We start from the raw sequence: 15,910 nt of genomic DNA, 5'->3' as shown, positions 1-15,910 counted from the left end.
TTTCCTTTGTGGGTGACCCGACCTTTCTCTCTGGCTGCCCTTAGTATTTTCTCCTTTATTTTAACCCTGGTGCATCTGACGATTATGTGCCTTGGGGTTGCTCTTCTTGAGGAATATCTTTGTGGTCTCTGTATTTCCTGCATTTGAGTGTTGGCCTGCCTTGCTAGGTGGGGGAAATTTTCCTGGATAATGTCCTGAATAGTATTTTCCAGCTTGGATTCATTCTCTTCATCACATTCTGGTACACCTTTCAAACATAGGTTAGGTCTCTTCACATAGTCCCACATTTCTTGGAGACTTTGTTCATTCCTTTTTGTGCTTTTTTCTCTAATCTTGGTTTCTCGTTTTATTTCATTGAGTTGATCTTCGACTTCTGATATCCTTTTTTCTGCTTGGTCAACTCGGCTGTTGAAACTTGTGCATGCTTCGTGAAGTTCTCGTATTGTGTTTTTCAGCTCCTTCAATTCATTCATATTCCTCTCTAAGTTATCCATTCTTGTTATCATTTCCTTGAATCTTTTTTCAACTCTTTTTTCAAGGTTCTTAGTTTCTTTGCATTGATTTAAAACATGTTCTTTTAGCTCACAAAAGTTTCTCATTATCCACCTTCTGAAGTCTAATTCCATCATTTTGTCACAGTCATTCTCCATCCAGCTTTGTTCCCTTCCTGGTGAGGAGTTTTGGTCCTTTCTAGGAGGTGAGGTGTTCTGGTTTCGGGTGTTTTCCTCCTCTTTGCACTGGTTTCTTCCCATCTTTGTGGATTTATCCACCTGTCGTCTGAGTAGTTGCTGACTTTTTGATTGGGTCTCTGAGTGGATGTCCAGATTGTTGATGATGAAGTATTTCTGTTACTTGGTTTTCCTTCTACCAGTCTAGCCCCTCCACTGTATGACTGCTGAGGTCTACTCCAGGCCCTGCTTGTCTGAGGTGCACCTATAGCAGCTGCGGAACAGTGAGGGATGCTACCAGTTTCTTTTTCTGCTATCTTTGTCCCAGAATGCCTGCCAAATGTCAGTCTTCTGGATATAGAGGGGTCAGGGAGCTGCTTGAGGAGACAGTCTGTACTTTATAGGAGCTCAAGTGCTAATCTGTGAGCTCTGTTGTTCATTCAGGGCTGTTAGGCTGCTACGTTTAATTCTGCTGCAGCAGAACTCATAAAAAAACCTTTTTTTCTTAGATGCTCTTTCTTGGGGGGTTGGGTTTTCTTTATGTGTCCATTGCGCTGTCCTGCCCAGCTAGGAAGCAGTCTAGTCACTATTTGCCTGCTGAGGCTCCACCCTGCTGGTGTGAGGTCTGCCCTGTTGCTGCAGGCTCTGCCCTGCTGCTGCGGTCTCCGCCCTGCTGCTATAGGCTATGCCCTGTGGCAGAGTCTCTCTGTTGTGGTGAGTGGCCTCGGCAACAGCAGGCTGCATCAGCAATGGGAGTGTACCTCAGTAGGGGTGGGTTGCCTTGGTAATGGCAAACACCCCTCCCCCACCGAGCTGCACCATTCTGGGTTCAGCTGTGCCCACAGTGAAACTCTCCACCTGGAGCGTTTGGAATCGCCTTTTGTTTGTCCCACTGCCCTGGCCCAAATGCCGTTTCCCTGAAATCTCCTGGCCTGGCTCACTGTCCAAGTCCCGTTCAATCAGATGGATATGCCAATCTGCCCTCTCAAGTCTCAGATTGCCAGTTCAGCAGGGCACCTGGACCAGTGTGCTTTGTGTGGAGTGCTGTGGAGCGCCGCTGCACTGCAGCACCAGCTGCCGGCTGCATTGGCCGCCGGCTGCACCAGCCAAAACCGCTTCGCTGGCATCCCACATCTGTTTTATACCTGGGAATTTTCTCGTACTGTGGGCAACAAAGATCCGTCTGGAAATGCGGCCCTGACTCACCCTCTGCGCGTTCATCGAGAGCTTCAATCCTGGGTTGTTCTCACTGTGCCATCTTGAGTTGGTCTCACAATATATTTTCTAGTATAATTCAACTGGAAACTTAGATTATGATTTTGGACTAAAATTTCTTAAACATTTTATTACCCCTAACTCATGCTTTAATAAATATGCCTTTATAAGCCATGCATTACTCTTCTATTTTTTCCCCTTAATGCCACTAACAAGCCAACATGCATTACTTTTTAGAATTCTGGTGACCAATTCTTTTTCTAGGTGGAAAGTTAATGGAAAGTTTTAGTTTCTCCTCTCTGCAATAATAACAGTCTTTCAGGTAGTGGCAGATGACCATGGTTAGCTAATTGAATGTTTTATAGTAATAAAATTAAACTCTGTATCACAGAAATATTTTTTAAAAACTAATTGTAGCATAAGTATTAACCTGTATTGTTAGGACTATAAAGGAACAAAAGGGTCAGTTACATATCTGTTTCTCCAGGTACTTTATGGTATGTCATGTTGTTTTTTTCTCTCTTGGCTGAAGCTCACATTAAATTGACTAGTTAGGCTTCTTTGTCGTTTATCCCTTCATCCTCACATTTTAGAAATGATTTATCCCCACCTAATTTTTTTCTCACAGATCTCATTTCTTTAGAGACTGATCTTTCAGTTTATCTGTGTCTTCTTAGCATATTTAGTTACCACTTTCTCTTTAGTTATCTATGTGTGGCTTTCATTCAACAATTACTGCCCACAAGATTTACTCTTTCTTTTTTCCTTTTCTTTGGAAGAGCTGAATTTATACATTTATCTTTACCTTTTCGACAAACAGAAAAGGAACTAATATTACTTGCAATGCCAACCCACTTAAATAAGGTAACACTATAAACTAAGGTCTCATTTTCCCTGATAAGAAGTGATTTATGCAAATAATTACCTCCTGCATATGCCCATAGTGAATTATTTTCTCATGTTTTTGAGCTCATAATTGATAAAGTATTTATGTGCTAAGTAAATTACTGTTTCACAGTATAATTCTGCTAATTTGTTTGATTCATTTAAGAAGCTAGTACAGTGCCAGAAAAATAAAGTTTAGAATGTGCAAAAAATCGCTTTGTGTTCTGAAAATAAGTTTATCTAAAATCTTAAGAATTATTTCAGGTTAAGTTGTGGCAAAATGTATCATTCTATGGTATATCTGGATGTGCAAAATCATAAGGAGAGTTAGAAACAGTTGGAATTGTAGTTTTTATTAAAATTGGAACTTGAAAAGCTAATGCTGCAATTTTAATATGTTTATATACTTTGATTGTCCAATATAGATCTACAAGAAACATTTTAAGTTAAGAGAAAAACATGGGGAGTAGTTACTATGTGGGACTGTAATAACAACAATTTTGGTTAGTGTTGTAGTAAGTAAAAATCATTTTCAAAAAGAGAACACACTAAGTACTCTTGAGACAGCCACACTTATGGCAGCAGAAGTATAAAATAATAATGGTGTATTCTAATGTTATGACTGTGGAGAGAAATGGGGGAGGCCTGGCTTTTCACTAGAAGCAGCTGGTGCATAGTTTTGCCAGCACCAAGTAGAAGTCAAAAGACATGTTAGCATTCTGGTTCTCCCACTTACTAGGTACAGGACCTTGGGAAAAATTCTTTATTTGATTGTCATTGACTTCATTCATAAAAATGGTACTAATGGTACCTCTCAGGTATGTGTAATGAACAAAAGTAGTGGGAAATGTAAAAACATTTGTAAACTGGAAAATATCACAAATGTGGTAGAAGATGATCACAGCAGTATCCAGTGACTTAGTAAATCTCGAGAAAAATTTTTGTAAACCTGAAGGATGATAAAATGAGAGTAGCATCAAGAAAAGAATGGGAAAGTAGGAAATGGCTTGTGTATTTTAAATTTGGGGTAGGGGTGTGTGTTCGGTTTTGGCAGGCTACTAGGACTGAAGATGTCCTGTAGGAACATAGCAGTTTGGCACATGAGACTTTCTGATGGAATTTTAAGTGTTGTGACCTCGAATTTATTTTGGTTATAGCTCACAAACTGTGCTAGTCAGTGAGACACTGAATATACAATGAGAGCTTATGCTGTAGTAGTAGGAACATAGAAAGAAAGAAAGAAAGCAAGTACTTCTCACTATAAAGGCTTTCTATAAAGAAAATAGAAAATGTTAGAAAATATGAAGGAAGTTTTTAGTTAGGATGGGAATGAAAGAGGAATGGAAATCTGTGGTCAGAGAAGACCTGTTTGAGTCTGATAGTTAAGCTGCCAACTAAAGGATGAGAAAGAGCCAGCCACGTGAGAGTCTAAGAGGAGGAAATTCTGACTGGATAGAACAAAGACTCACATCTATTCATTTTGCTTTTAACACCCTGGAATGAGCAGAAAGCCATCCTCATAATGATTTTTTATGATTACGGTATGTACAACAATTGTGAAATAGAACCTGGCACATTTTAGATGCTTCCTAAATAAATGTTCTCTTTTTTTCCTTTTAAAGAAAGCTTGCTACACTTTTGAAATTTATTCTTTCTTTCTCTCTTTCTCTTTTTCTTTTCTTTCTTTCTCTTCCTTTCCTTTCCTTTTCTTTCTTAACAGGGTCTCAGTTTGTTGCCTGTGCTAAAGTGCAATAGTGCAATTTCAGCTCACTGCAGACTTGACCTTCAAGGGTAATGTGATCCTTTCATCTCAGTCTTCTGAGTATCTGGGATTACAAGCATGCACCATCATGCCCAGCTAATTTATGTGTTTTTTGCACAGACATGGTTTGACCATTTTTCCCAAGCTGGTTTCAAACTCCTGGGCACAAGCAATCCACCCAACTTGGCCTCCCAAAGTCTTAAGATTAAAGGTGTGATCCACTGTCCCTGGCCTGATTAATGCAGCCAATCACCATGGCACCTGTATACCTAAGTAACAAAGCTGAATGTTCTGCACATGTACCCCACAACTTAAAGTATAATTAAAAAATAAAATTGTGGCACAGTTGATCACATATTTGCTTGCTTTTATTTAATATAACATAAAAATTTTATTACTGCATTATAATTCTATTCAAACATTTTTTCTATTAGTAAAGATTTTATCAAAAAATATGTAGGTGTTTTCAAATGTTTGTTTACCTAAATGAAGCATCTTCTATGGTGTTCTATTGATGCTCAATATGACATATTTGCAAGTTTTCTACCATAAATATCCTTTTTTTTTTTTTTTTGAGATGGAGTTTTGCTCTTGTTACCCAGGCTGGAGTGCAATGGTACGATCTCGGCTCACCGTAGCCTCCACCTCCTGGGTTTAGGCAATTCTCCTGCCTCAGCCTCCTGAGTAGCTGGGATTACAGAAATGCAGTACCATGCCCAGCTAATTTTTTTTTTGTATTTTTAGTAGAGACAGGGCTTCACCACGTTGACCAGGATGGCCTCGATCTCTTGACCTCCTGATCCACCCGTCTCAGCCTCCCAAAGTACTGGGATTACAGGTGTGATCCACCGCACCCGGCCTATCATAAATAACACTGAAATTTTTATATGAGGATATTTAAAAATTTTTAATATTGTAAATATTACACCAAGTAATAAATACATTATTTATATATTACATAGGTTATATGTTATATATATTTATATATTACATGTTATGTGTTATATTTATGTTACATATGTTATGTTATATTTTATATATTATATATATTTATATATATAATTTATATTATATAATACACAAATTTATTATATGTATTATATATTATATACATATTTATATATTATGTATAACATGTATTATATATATTATATATGTACGTTTTTGAGATGGAGTCTTGCTCTTTCACCCAAGCTGGAGTGCAGTGGTGCAATCTCTGCTCACTGCAACCTCCACCCCCTGCTTTAAGCAATTCTCTTGTCTCATCCTCCCAAGTAGCTGGGACTACAAGTGCACACCACCAATCTGGGCTAAATTTGTATTTTTGGTAAAGACAGGGTATCACCGTGTTGGTCAGGCTGCTCTCAAACTTCTGACCTCAGGTGATCCACCTGCCTCAGCCTGCCAAAATGCCGTAATTGCAAACATGAGCAAATGCACCTGGCATGCATATATATATATATATATATTGGAAACAGAGTCTTGGTCTGTCACCAGGCACCAGGCTGGAGTGTAGTGGTGCAATCTAGGCTCACTGCAACCTCTTCCTCCCGGGTTCAAGCAATTCTCCTGCCTCAGCCTCCCGAGTAGCTGGGTCTACAGGCACGTGCCACCATGCCCAGCCAATTTTTGTATTTTTTAGTAGAGACAGGGTTTCATTATTTTGGCCAGGATGGTCTCAATCTCTTGACCTCATGATACGCCCGCCTCAGCCTCTCCAAGTTTTGGGTACAGGCGTGAGCCACTGCACTCGGCTGCCAATATGTATTTTTTAAATGTTTTCTTATTTTTGGTGGAGTTTGCAAAGTAGTTATGTACTCTGAAGCTAGTTGCTGACTGAAATATGTACATGCTAATATTTTGTCTGTGAATATGTTTCCTTTGGGGTGCCATGCTCGAATAGGCAAGTCAATGGACATATGAGGAAGAGAGATGAGCCTGATCTCAAAAGTGCAGATGACATTCTCTACTGGAATTTGGTTTACAGTACATGTTTCTCTTATTTTCTAAGTCAAATTAGTTTTAAAATACTAAATTAAAACTTCGGGGGAGACAGAGTCTTGCTCTGTTGCCTAGGCTGGAGTACAGTCGCATGATCTTGGCTCACTACAGTCTCTACTTCCCAGGCTCAAGTAATCCTCTCACATCAGCCTCTGAAGTACCTGGGACTACAAGCACACACCACAATGCCTAACTCATTTTTTTTTTTTTTTTTTTTTTTTAGAGATAGGTTCTCGTTATGTCGCCCAAGCTCATCTTGAACTCCAAGCTCAAGCAATCTACCTACCTTGGTTTTGCAAAGGGCTGGGATTATAAGAATGAGGCACCAAGCTTGGGTAAACTGCGATTTATTTAAGAAAATTGATTAGTGCTGGGTGTGGTGGTGCACATTGGTTATCTCAACACTTTGGGAGACAGAAGTAAAAGGATTACTTAAAACCAGGAGTTTGAGCTGAGCACGGTGGCTCATGCCTATAATCCCAGCACTTTGGGAGGCTGACGTGGGTGGATCATGAGGTCACGAGATTGAGACCATCCTTACCAACATGGTGAAACACCATTTCTACTAAAACACAAAACAAATTAGCTGGGTGTTTGAGATTACAGTGAGCCATAATCTTGCCACTACATTCCAGACTTCAGTGACAGAGTGAGACCCTGTTTCAAAAAAAAAAAAGGAAAAAAAAATTGACAAGAAAGTCTTTATGCGACTCATTATAATGTTTTAAACAGAAACTCATGTTTGATATTACCTCAACAGTGTGTCCCCAAAAAAGTGTCAGAGCCTTTACCTAGACCTTCCAGTGGGAAAACAATATATGGTCAATGTGAAAGGAGAAGGTAAGAATACTACTTTTATTTAAAGATCATTTGATAGAATGTTTTCTTTTTTTAAATATGAGCACTAATATATTCAAATAGCTAAAGAAAATGTTGTATTAAATGTATATTCAGTAAAGGAGAGGTAAAATGGTGTCAAGCTGTATATCTAATCAGGGGTCAGCCGTTGAGTCTATTGAGAGTACCACCAAGGAGCTGAATTATTAGTTTCCATTTTAAGATACTCTAAGAGCTGAGGCAAGTCAGAAAAGAGGGAAGAGGAAATGAATAAGAGAGAGAATGAATGTGGAGGGCAGAGTGTACGTGGAATAAATGAAGGAACAGTGTGCGGGTGTATGTAAAGGAGGATAGTAAAGTCACATTGATTTGGAGAAGAAGGAAGGGCAGGGTGATGGAGATAGGAAAGAAGGTAACATCAGCTTCCAGCCCCAAAATGTGTCAGAGAATTAGAGTAACATCTTCCTGCTCTTGCTGTCATTCTCACTATTGGAGAGGTATTAAGGATGGAGGTACCTCACCCACAGACCTGTGTTTGATCTACCATAGATGAATATCACCATAAATGGTCAGCCACTTATGGCCATAATTTAATTTTATAGAAAATGTTATAACTTCATCGAATAGTATCATATAGGCCAAATTAACATAATTGAATAGGGTCATGTGATTTAGGAAGAGGAAGTTAGAGAAGGTATAGCCTGATTAAAAGTTTATTAGAAACATGGCTTATATTGAAGAATTAAATTCAGGGACTTCATAGGGAAGAAATTGAGGCTAAGTTCCAGATGGGCAATGAAGGTAAACAAATGTGGAAGCACATTAGTGTAGAACAGAGCATCCACATTTTCATGAACTAGTTGAGGAGCTTCTGGAAAATGGACACTCATTCAGCACGTGGGATTCTGCCTTTCTCAGGAGTACCCAGGTGGTGTTGGTGCTGTTCCTTGGACACAGCTCTGAATAACAAGGAAATAGCCTTCCTTTAGAGAAATCTGGAAAAAGAACCATTGGACAGCAATTAAAAAAAAAAAATAACAGAATCCAGGGAAGGCATTAATCTCCTTTTATTTCTGAAGTAGGATTCTAGCCGGAGAGGAAGCAGAATGAGATGAAAAAAAGACTACTACTGCAGAATACAGGTGGAAAAAGTGGTCACAATTATCCATAAAAAGCAGTTAAGAAGAGAAGCATCGGGATGAGAGATCTAAAGATTACTTTTGCAAGGGAAGAGGGATTGTGAAGGGCAAGGAGGTGGGGAGAAAAGAAAGCTTGTTGAAGGACTTTGGAGTTAAAACCAAGGAAGCTTGAGACACCTCACTTCCAGTTTCTTGAGAATATGCCTGGTCTAGCAAAAGTGTTATTTCTGAGGAGCGTACCGGGGGCAGGAGGGAGTGCTAGACCTGGGGAGCCACAGCAGCTAATTTCTCTTTGTAACTCTCAGGACTCAGAGCAAGAGGTTTCACTGACATGAGTGAATAAGATATAATTAAGTTGCATTTTGGCTAGTTTTGGGGAAGTGTCAGCCAGTTCTTTAATATGATAGCTGTTTTATAAAAGTCATTTACAGAGTAGGATGACATGCCAAGCTTAGTTAATTTTAGTAGTCGTATAATAAAATTTATTCTGTAACTACCAAAATTGTCATTTTCTAAGAATACTGCATTGATCTTGAAATATAAGTTTATTCTTTTCTATCAAGACTGTGGCAATTCAATGTTTCCTCTTTGATAAATATTTTGATATTGAAAGCTTATTCTATATGGTTTATTTGACATGTTTTAAGTCTTTCATGAGTGGATCAAGGAACTCTTAAGAAAATGTCAAACGAGAATATGAGGAATTTAGGTGCTTCAGTAGCCACGTGGACACGGGAAAATGCGAATTTTGAGGAACTTATTTCATAAGTGTGCATCATAGCTCATCTATTTAGAAGACTTTCCTTTATGAGAAGTGAATCACACTTTCACCTGAACTGGCATCCCGACTGTGTATTTCCTAAGTGACAGGATGAGGGGAAGCACATGATAAATATCTGTGGTGTTCTGGCATCTATGCCTCTGATGTTTCGAGTTTAAATACTCTGTAGCTTTCACTGTCAGCCTTGATATTGGTTCTCAGGTTATGATTTGCTCCACTGTTTAATGGTCCCTTTTATCCTTATCAGCCCAACATGTCCACATTAACATCCATACTTTTCTATTTTAGTTATAGGCATTTGAAACCATCTTACTTTTGAAATATCAACTTTGTGATTTAGGGATCCGGTATTCATATTTTGCTCAGTATATTTCCATTACGTGGCTGTCCTAGGCAATGAAAAGGAGATGCCAAAAAGAACCCTCAAAATCTTAAGTAATTATTTTCTGAGCCAGGCCTGAGGACGCAGCTTGATACTAACACTGCATGAATGTTTGGTTGGCTCTGTCATATCTACATATAATTGATGACATGTTCCCTTTGCTTTGTAGGGCCTCCTGAATAACATCCTTCCTTGAAGGTAATTATATATATTTATTTTTAATTACTAACTTTATATTGTATAACATATATATGATTTATTAGTTATTTTCTTTTAAAACCCATTCAGTGTACCACTCAAATGGAAGATCCTGTTGTGAGAGAAACAATACAAAGAGAATATACAGACATCGAGAGCAGGTACATTTTCAATACAAATGGAATGCTGGAAATAAGTACATTCAATGATTGGAAGTACTCACATTCTTCTTACCGCTAATTCTTTTTATTCTAAATTGAATGGAAGACATTGACATAAATGTTATTGTTGGTATCCATATTTTAATAAAAATAAATTTAGAAGTATAAGAAAACAGTATTTTTGAATGTGAGTTTTAACTCAGATGGTTTCTATTTTAATGTTTTAAATAGCATAACATTTCCAATATAACATTTTATAACTTTGAATCAGGGTTTCAAAGCAGTGAATTTTGAGACTCTGAGATATTTCCAGTGTCTTGTATGCTAGTTGAGTTCTGGTATTTACCTACAGGAATGCTTTACTTAGATATCAGTTTCTGTATTAACGTTACAGACTTCCTGTTAATGTTATTACACTGATGATCTGAAGGCAATGAGGTGTTCTAACGAGCAGATTGTGTATGCATGTGTGTGTATGGGTGTGTTTGTGGCATCTTTGGTTATTAAAAACTAGGAAAGTAATCATTCATAACTGAAAGACAGTCTTTTAAAATGATGATTTTGAGATTATTTGGTATAAAAGTTTTTTTAAAAAAATAATTGCATAGAGGTGACCAATGTCATGAACATCATTGAGGCGACCAACATCATTGGCTGTTTTCCATTTCAATACCTTTTTGAAATCCTTAACTATATTTTGATGCTCGGAAATAATATGCAGAATTTTTATTTGTGTCCTAAAATGAGAGTGGTTCTACACTTTACATGTCTTTCTGCCACTTTCTTTTGTGTACTGTGTATTCTATTTTCCAGATGTATCCACATTAATACGATTAGCTCTGCTTTAATTCATTTTACACTTTTCATTGTATTCCCTTATACCACTCTACAACCTTTGATTAGACACTCCTGTTGCTGATAAATGAAAAAGAATAAAAAGAAAAATACGCTGAGCGTGGTGGCTCACACCTGTAATCCCAGCACTTTAGGATGCTGAGGTGGGTGAATCACGCAGTCAGGAGATGGAGACCATCCTGACCAACATGGATAAACCCCATCTCTATTAAAATATAAAAAATTAGCTGGATGTGGTGGCGCGTGCCTGTAGTCCCAGCTATTCAGGAGTCCCAGACACAGAAATGGCTTGAACCCAGGAGGCGGAGGTGGCAGTGAGCCAAAATTGTGCCACTGCACTCCAGTCTCACAGCAGAGCAAGACTCTGTCCCAAACAAAAAAGGAAAAGGAAAAATAATGTCAGATTAAAAGGGGCTTTTCTTTAATCAGTTTGTAACTTGAATATTTACTATATGAGAGTTTAAGGCTGAGAAGTTCAGAATGCAAGCATGTGCCACCATATTTAACAAATGCCCTTAGAATTATGACTCAGGAGCCTTTAGCCTATGAATTTATGACAATTCATTTCTCTAATGAAGTTTACTGTTCTCAAAAAAAAAAAAAAAGACTGAAAATAGCAAATGACATTGTCTTATTTGACCTCTTGAACATCCTGGAATGAAACTACAACTTACTTATGTCAAAAGTCAGAACCAACGTTTTGAACAATGTATATACTTTGTGAATGAACACTTGATGAAATGGCCTTTCAAGTTTTACTTTTGCATTTTTTTTTGCTCTCTTTCTTGACTTGTCTTACAAAAGCTTAAATTCAACAGTTTTATTTCTACAGAAAGCAGAAATAAGTTTTTTAACATATTTCTGTCCTGTCTCATGGCATTGTGAGCTCTTCAGATCTAGTGTGGACATAGACTTATTTTTACACGGGAACAATGAGGTTTGTTTCTTTGTTGTGGTGGTGGTTTTTGTTGAGACAGTCTTGGTCTGTGATGTGGTTCAGAGTGGATAAGCTCTTAAAGCAGTAATCTTTCTAGCGGCTTTTCTGTGGGAGGTAAAATGGCAGGTGAATTTGAACCTTGTTATTACAAACAAGATTTTATTGTGCTTCTCAGTAGGGCAGAGCACATAGCTACAACTACGTAAAACACCCAGCACCTTCCCCAAGGGTATTGGCCAGAGTAACACATTAATATTTCTTGAGCTCTTCTCCACTGGCAGCTGGAAAGTTTTTGCAAGAATTCCTGTTTCTGGTCTGATTCCTATGTTTTGCTGACTTCTGGTGATAGGGTGTTTTATCCTAAGCTGAACAGTTTTAACGGAAGAGCTAGAGAGAATGTGTTGTGTTACAACAAAGTGCGTGCAGTAGTTCCCCCTTACCTGTGGGAGATACATTCAAAGTCCCCCAGTGAATGCCTGAAAGCACATATAGTAATGAATGACTGTTTTTTTCCCTATAGTTACATATCTATGATAAAGTTTAATTTATAAATTAGGCACAGTAAGAAATAAACATTTAAAAATAAAATGGCAAATTATAGTAATATGCTGTAATAGAAGTTATTTGAATGTGGTCTCTTAAAATATGTGGTATGGTTCTCACCCTTTTTATGTGATGCTGTGAAGTGACACAATGCCCGTGTAATGAGATAAAGTGAGGTGAACGATGTATGCATTGTCACGTAGTGTTAGGCCACTATTCACCCCGACTCTAAGTCAGAAGAGCTCATGATTTTATTGTGCTTCTCAGACTGGCACACTAACACTTATGACTTGTTTATTTCTAGAGTTTTTAATGTAATATGTTTAGAATACAGTTAACTGTTAGTAGCTATAACCACATAATTCGAAACTGCAGATGTAAAATCTGTGTTTGGACTTTGACTCATTTCTTGGTGTACAGTTCTTAAACTCCTTAGAATTTCCAAAGTGATGCTTTTGGTATGCTAATGATTGCTGGCTGGAAGCTCCTAGGTAGATTCAGGATGGGAACAGGTCACTATCCTGAACACATAACTGATTAGAGGGTTGAGATCTTCTGTCTCACTCTGCAAACTCTGGAGGATAGAAGGGCTGAAGGTTGTCAGTCACCAACAGCCAGTGATTAATTAGTGATGCCTATGTATTGACGCTTTCATAAAGACCCAAAGGGACTGGGCTTGGAGAGCTTCCAGATCACTGAATACATGGTTCCTGGAGAGTGCTATGTCCTCAGAGGGCATGGAAATCTCTGCCACTAGCCCCATATTTTGCACTATGCTTCTGTTCATCTGTACCTTTTGTAATATCATTCATAGTATACTGGTAAGTGTGGTTCCATATACTGGTAAGTTTCCCTGAGTACTTTGAGCCATTCCAGCAATTCAATTTAACCCAAAGAGGAAGTTCTGGGAACCAGAATTTGAAGCCAATTGGTCAGAAGTTATGGAGTTTCAAAACTGATGTAGGGAGGCAGTCTCATGGGACTGAGCCCTTTATCTGTGGAATCTGATGCCATCTGCAGAGTGTGAGAACTGAATTAGATGACACCCAGTTTGTGTCGTCTGCTTGACGTCTGTTTTCCCCACCAACAAGCAAGAAGTGACTGCTTGCTTGTTGGTGGGGAAAACCTCTCCACACGTTTGGTCACAAAAGCCTTCTTTGTTGATTGTTGCTGTGGTGTGAGAGCAGAGAAAAACACGGCAAATGTCTTTCCACACATACAGTGGGTAAGAGGTGCTATTGTTTACTGTTTTAACTGACCCCCTCATATTTTGGTCCAGTAATCATGCTGTTTGACACTGGTCACTCATTCCATCTGTTCTGCTGACCAACCATGTTTAGCCAATTTCATCTGGTTTGCCTGGGATGACTTGTATACTGCAGTTCACTTGTAGATATCAAATTCTGATAAATTTATTCTTCTTTGCATTTAATAAATACAAAGTAAGAGAAGTAAGAGTTCTTACTGCATTAATTACACACCAATAGGTATAATTTAATTCTAATAATGTCCCAGGTATGCTCCCAAAGGAATACTTTGGAACAAAGCATCAATCCTAAACTTTAAAGAAAAATAATCTAAATCATGTAAACAACTGTGCATGTGTTTTGTTTTGAGACGGAGTCTCGCTCCTGTTACCCAGGCTGGAGTGCAATGGCGCAATCTCGGCTCACCACAACCTCTGCCTCCTGGGTTCAGGCAATTCTCCTGCTTCAGCCTCCCGAGTAGCTGGGACTACAGGCACGCACCACCATGCCCAGCTAATTTTTTGTATCTTTAGTAAAGACGGGATTTCACCATGTTGACCAGGATGGTCTCGATCTCTTCATCTCGTGATCCACCCGCCTCAGCCTCCCAAAGTGTTTTTTGTTTTTTTAAATGAAGTTAGAGTCTTTCTATGTTTCCTGAACTGGTTTCAAACTTCTGGGTTTCTCAAGTGATCCTCCTTCCTCAGCCTCCCAAGTAGTTGAAATGACAGGCATGCATCATTGTGCTTTCTTATGGTTTTAATATTCTATACATTATTAATTTACAACGCATTTTACCTTTTCCTTTAATAGATTGTGGGAGTTCTGATGAATCTGCAGTCAGGTAGGATTTTACAGATTTTAAAAATTATGTTAACTAAGAAAATACAGATGGAAGAAACTATTATCTATTCAGTGTTGTATTCTAGGCTAAATACTCTATTATGTGCTATGCATTTATCTCATAAAGCCATCACAATGTCTGTTTTCTTATAATCTACTGTTTATTAAAGAGGCAACTGTGATTTAGAGGCTGATTAACTGGATCACGATCCCATAGTTCACGAAGTAGCTGACCCACAGTTTGACTGTCAGCCTATCTGGCTTTGAAATCTTTTCTCTTGCTCCTCAGTATCGATTGATAGAGCTATCTGTGCAGCACTTAGATCAAGGTATAGGTCTGAATAAGATTAGTCAGATTAATTATTTTAATGTCTAAATTAATAAGTTTAAGTTAAACTCTCATTTTAGGTTACTGTTAGAAATGAGGTTAGTCCTTGAGTTTGTCCTAATAAACCTGACAATTGTTGTGGTAACCAGCATCTTTTTTTTTTTTTTTTTAATTAACCATCAAAGCCTTTTCGCACAGTAAAGGTTTGGCCATAGGACTGGAAGTTACACAAAACCAAGATCTGGCAAGTCTTGGAGAGAAATTATTTCACTTCCCAGTTTTGTTTTTCCTGTAGGCTGATATTTCTGCCTACTTCCAAAATGCTTTTTTATTTTTGTTTTTCTTTTTCCATGACTTTTCTTCCTTGGTGTTTCTTTGGTTTTCAAATTCTGCTGGCTATGTATTCCCAATTTTCCTGTAGACAGAACAAAAGCATACAGAATTACAGAAACTTAAGGAATCTTAGAACAAATGACAATATCTCTAGTACTTCAATCTGTGTTGAATGTTCTGGTCAAATGATTTTCTAGATAGAGAACTTGAGACTCGAAGAGATTAGGATGCTTTTTTTTTGATATAAGACGTGGTAGAAATGAGATTTGAACTCATTTGAAAGCCCAATACTCTTCCTTCTTGTTTTATTCTATTGGCATTTTGTTGTTGTTGTTGTTGTTGTTTTGAGAGAGTTTCGCCCCTGTTGCCAGACTGGAGTGCAATAGCACAATTTCGGCTCACTGCAACCTTCGCCTCCTGGGTTCAAGTGATTCTCCTGCCTCAGCCTCCTATCTGGGATTACAAGCATGTGCCACCATGCCCGGATAATTTTGTATCTTTAGTAGAGATGGAATTTCTCCATATTGGTGAGGCCGATCTCGAATTCCTGACCTCAGGTGATCTGCCCGCCTCAGCCTCCCAATGTGCTGGGATTACAGGTTTAAGTCACCACACCTGGCCTGGCATGTGTTTGAATAATACAAAGTGGGAGTGAATTTGGTGCACCCAGTGGATAGACTGAGAATGGAATTAGCTGGTGAACCCAATGGAAATGGCTAAGAATGGAATGAGCAGGGGAAGGCCAAGTTTGAAGAGAAAGGACACTGGATACAGATTATTCAATAAGACATTAGA

The 15,910-nt window shown here is 38.4% G+C and overlaps 1 protein-coding gene and 1 long non-coding RNA gene across 15 annotated transcripts in view; one reads left to right on the top strand and one right to left on the bottom strand.

The window, feature by feature from the left end:
- LOC144580244 (putative ankyrin repeat domain-containing protein 20A2) overlaps positions 1-15,910 on the top strand; it is a 124,517-nt gene that overhangs the window by 79,349 nt on the left and 29,258 nt on the right. For 8 of the 11 annotated variants that reach the window (XR_013529463.1, XR_013529461.1, XR_013529462.1 and 5 more), the window contains 4 exons: positions 7,292-7,371; positions 9,840-9,868; positions 9,959-10,029; positions 14,425-14,455. Coding sequence is in view for 3 of the 11 variants with exons in the window: in XM_078356138.1 (XP_078212264.1) it covers positions 7,292-7,371; positions 9,840-9,849 (90 nt within the window). In the remaining 8 variants the exon portion in view is untranslated. Of the gene's footprint in view, positions 1-4,488; positions 4,560-5,290; positions 5,369-7,291; positions 7,372-9,839; positions 9,869-9,958; positions 10,030-14,424; positions 14,456-15,910 lie in introns of those variants that run through there. The other 3 variants (XM_078356137.1, XR_013529464.1, XM_078356139.1) reach the window with 3 other exon arrangements.
- Positions 14,359-15,910, bottom strand: part of LOC103789057 (uncharacterized) — a 48,030-nt gene continuing 46,478 nt past the window's right edge. For all 4 annotated transcript variants that reach the window (XR_013529467.1, XR_013529465.1, XR_013529466.1 and 1 more), the window contains one exon: positions 14,359-15,197. This is a non-coding gene — a long non-coding RNA (uncharacterized LOC103789057). The remainder of the gene's footprint in view (positions 15,198-15,910) is intronic.

The sequence above is a fragment of the Callithrix jacchus genome, chromosome 18, assembly GCF_049354715.1.
Source record: "Callithrix jacchus isolate 240 chromosome 18, calJac240_pri, whole genome shotgun sequence".
NCBI classification, from domain to species: domain Eukaryota; kingdom Metazoa; phylum Chordata; class Mammalia; order Primates; family Cebidae; genus Callithrix; species Callithrix jacchus.
This window is presented reverse-complemented; position numbering and strand designations above follow the sequence as displayed.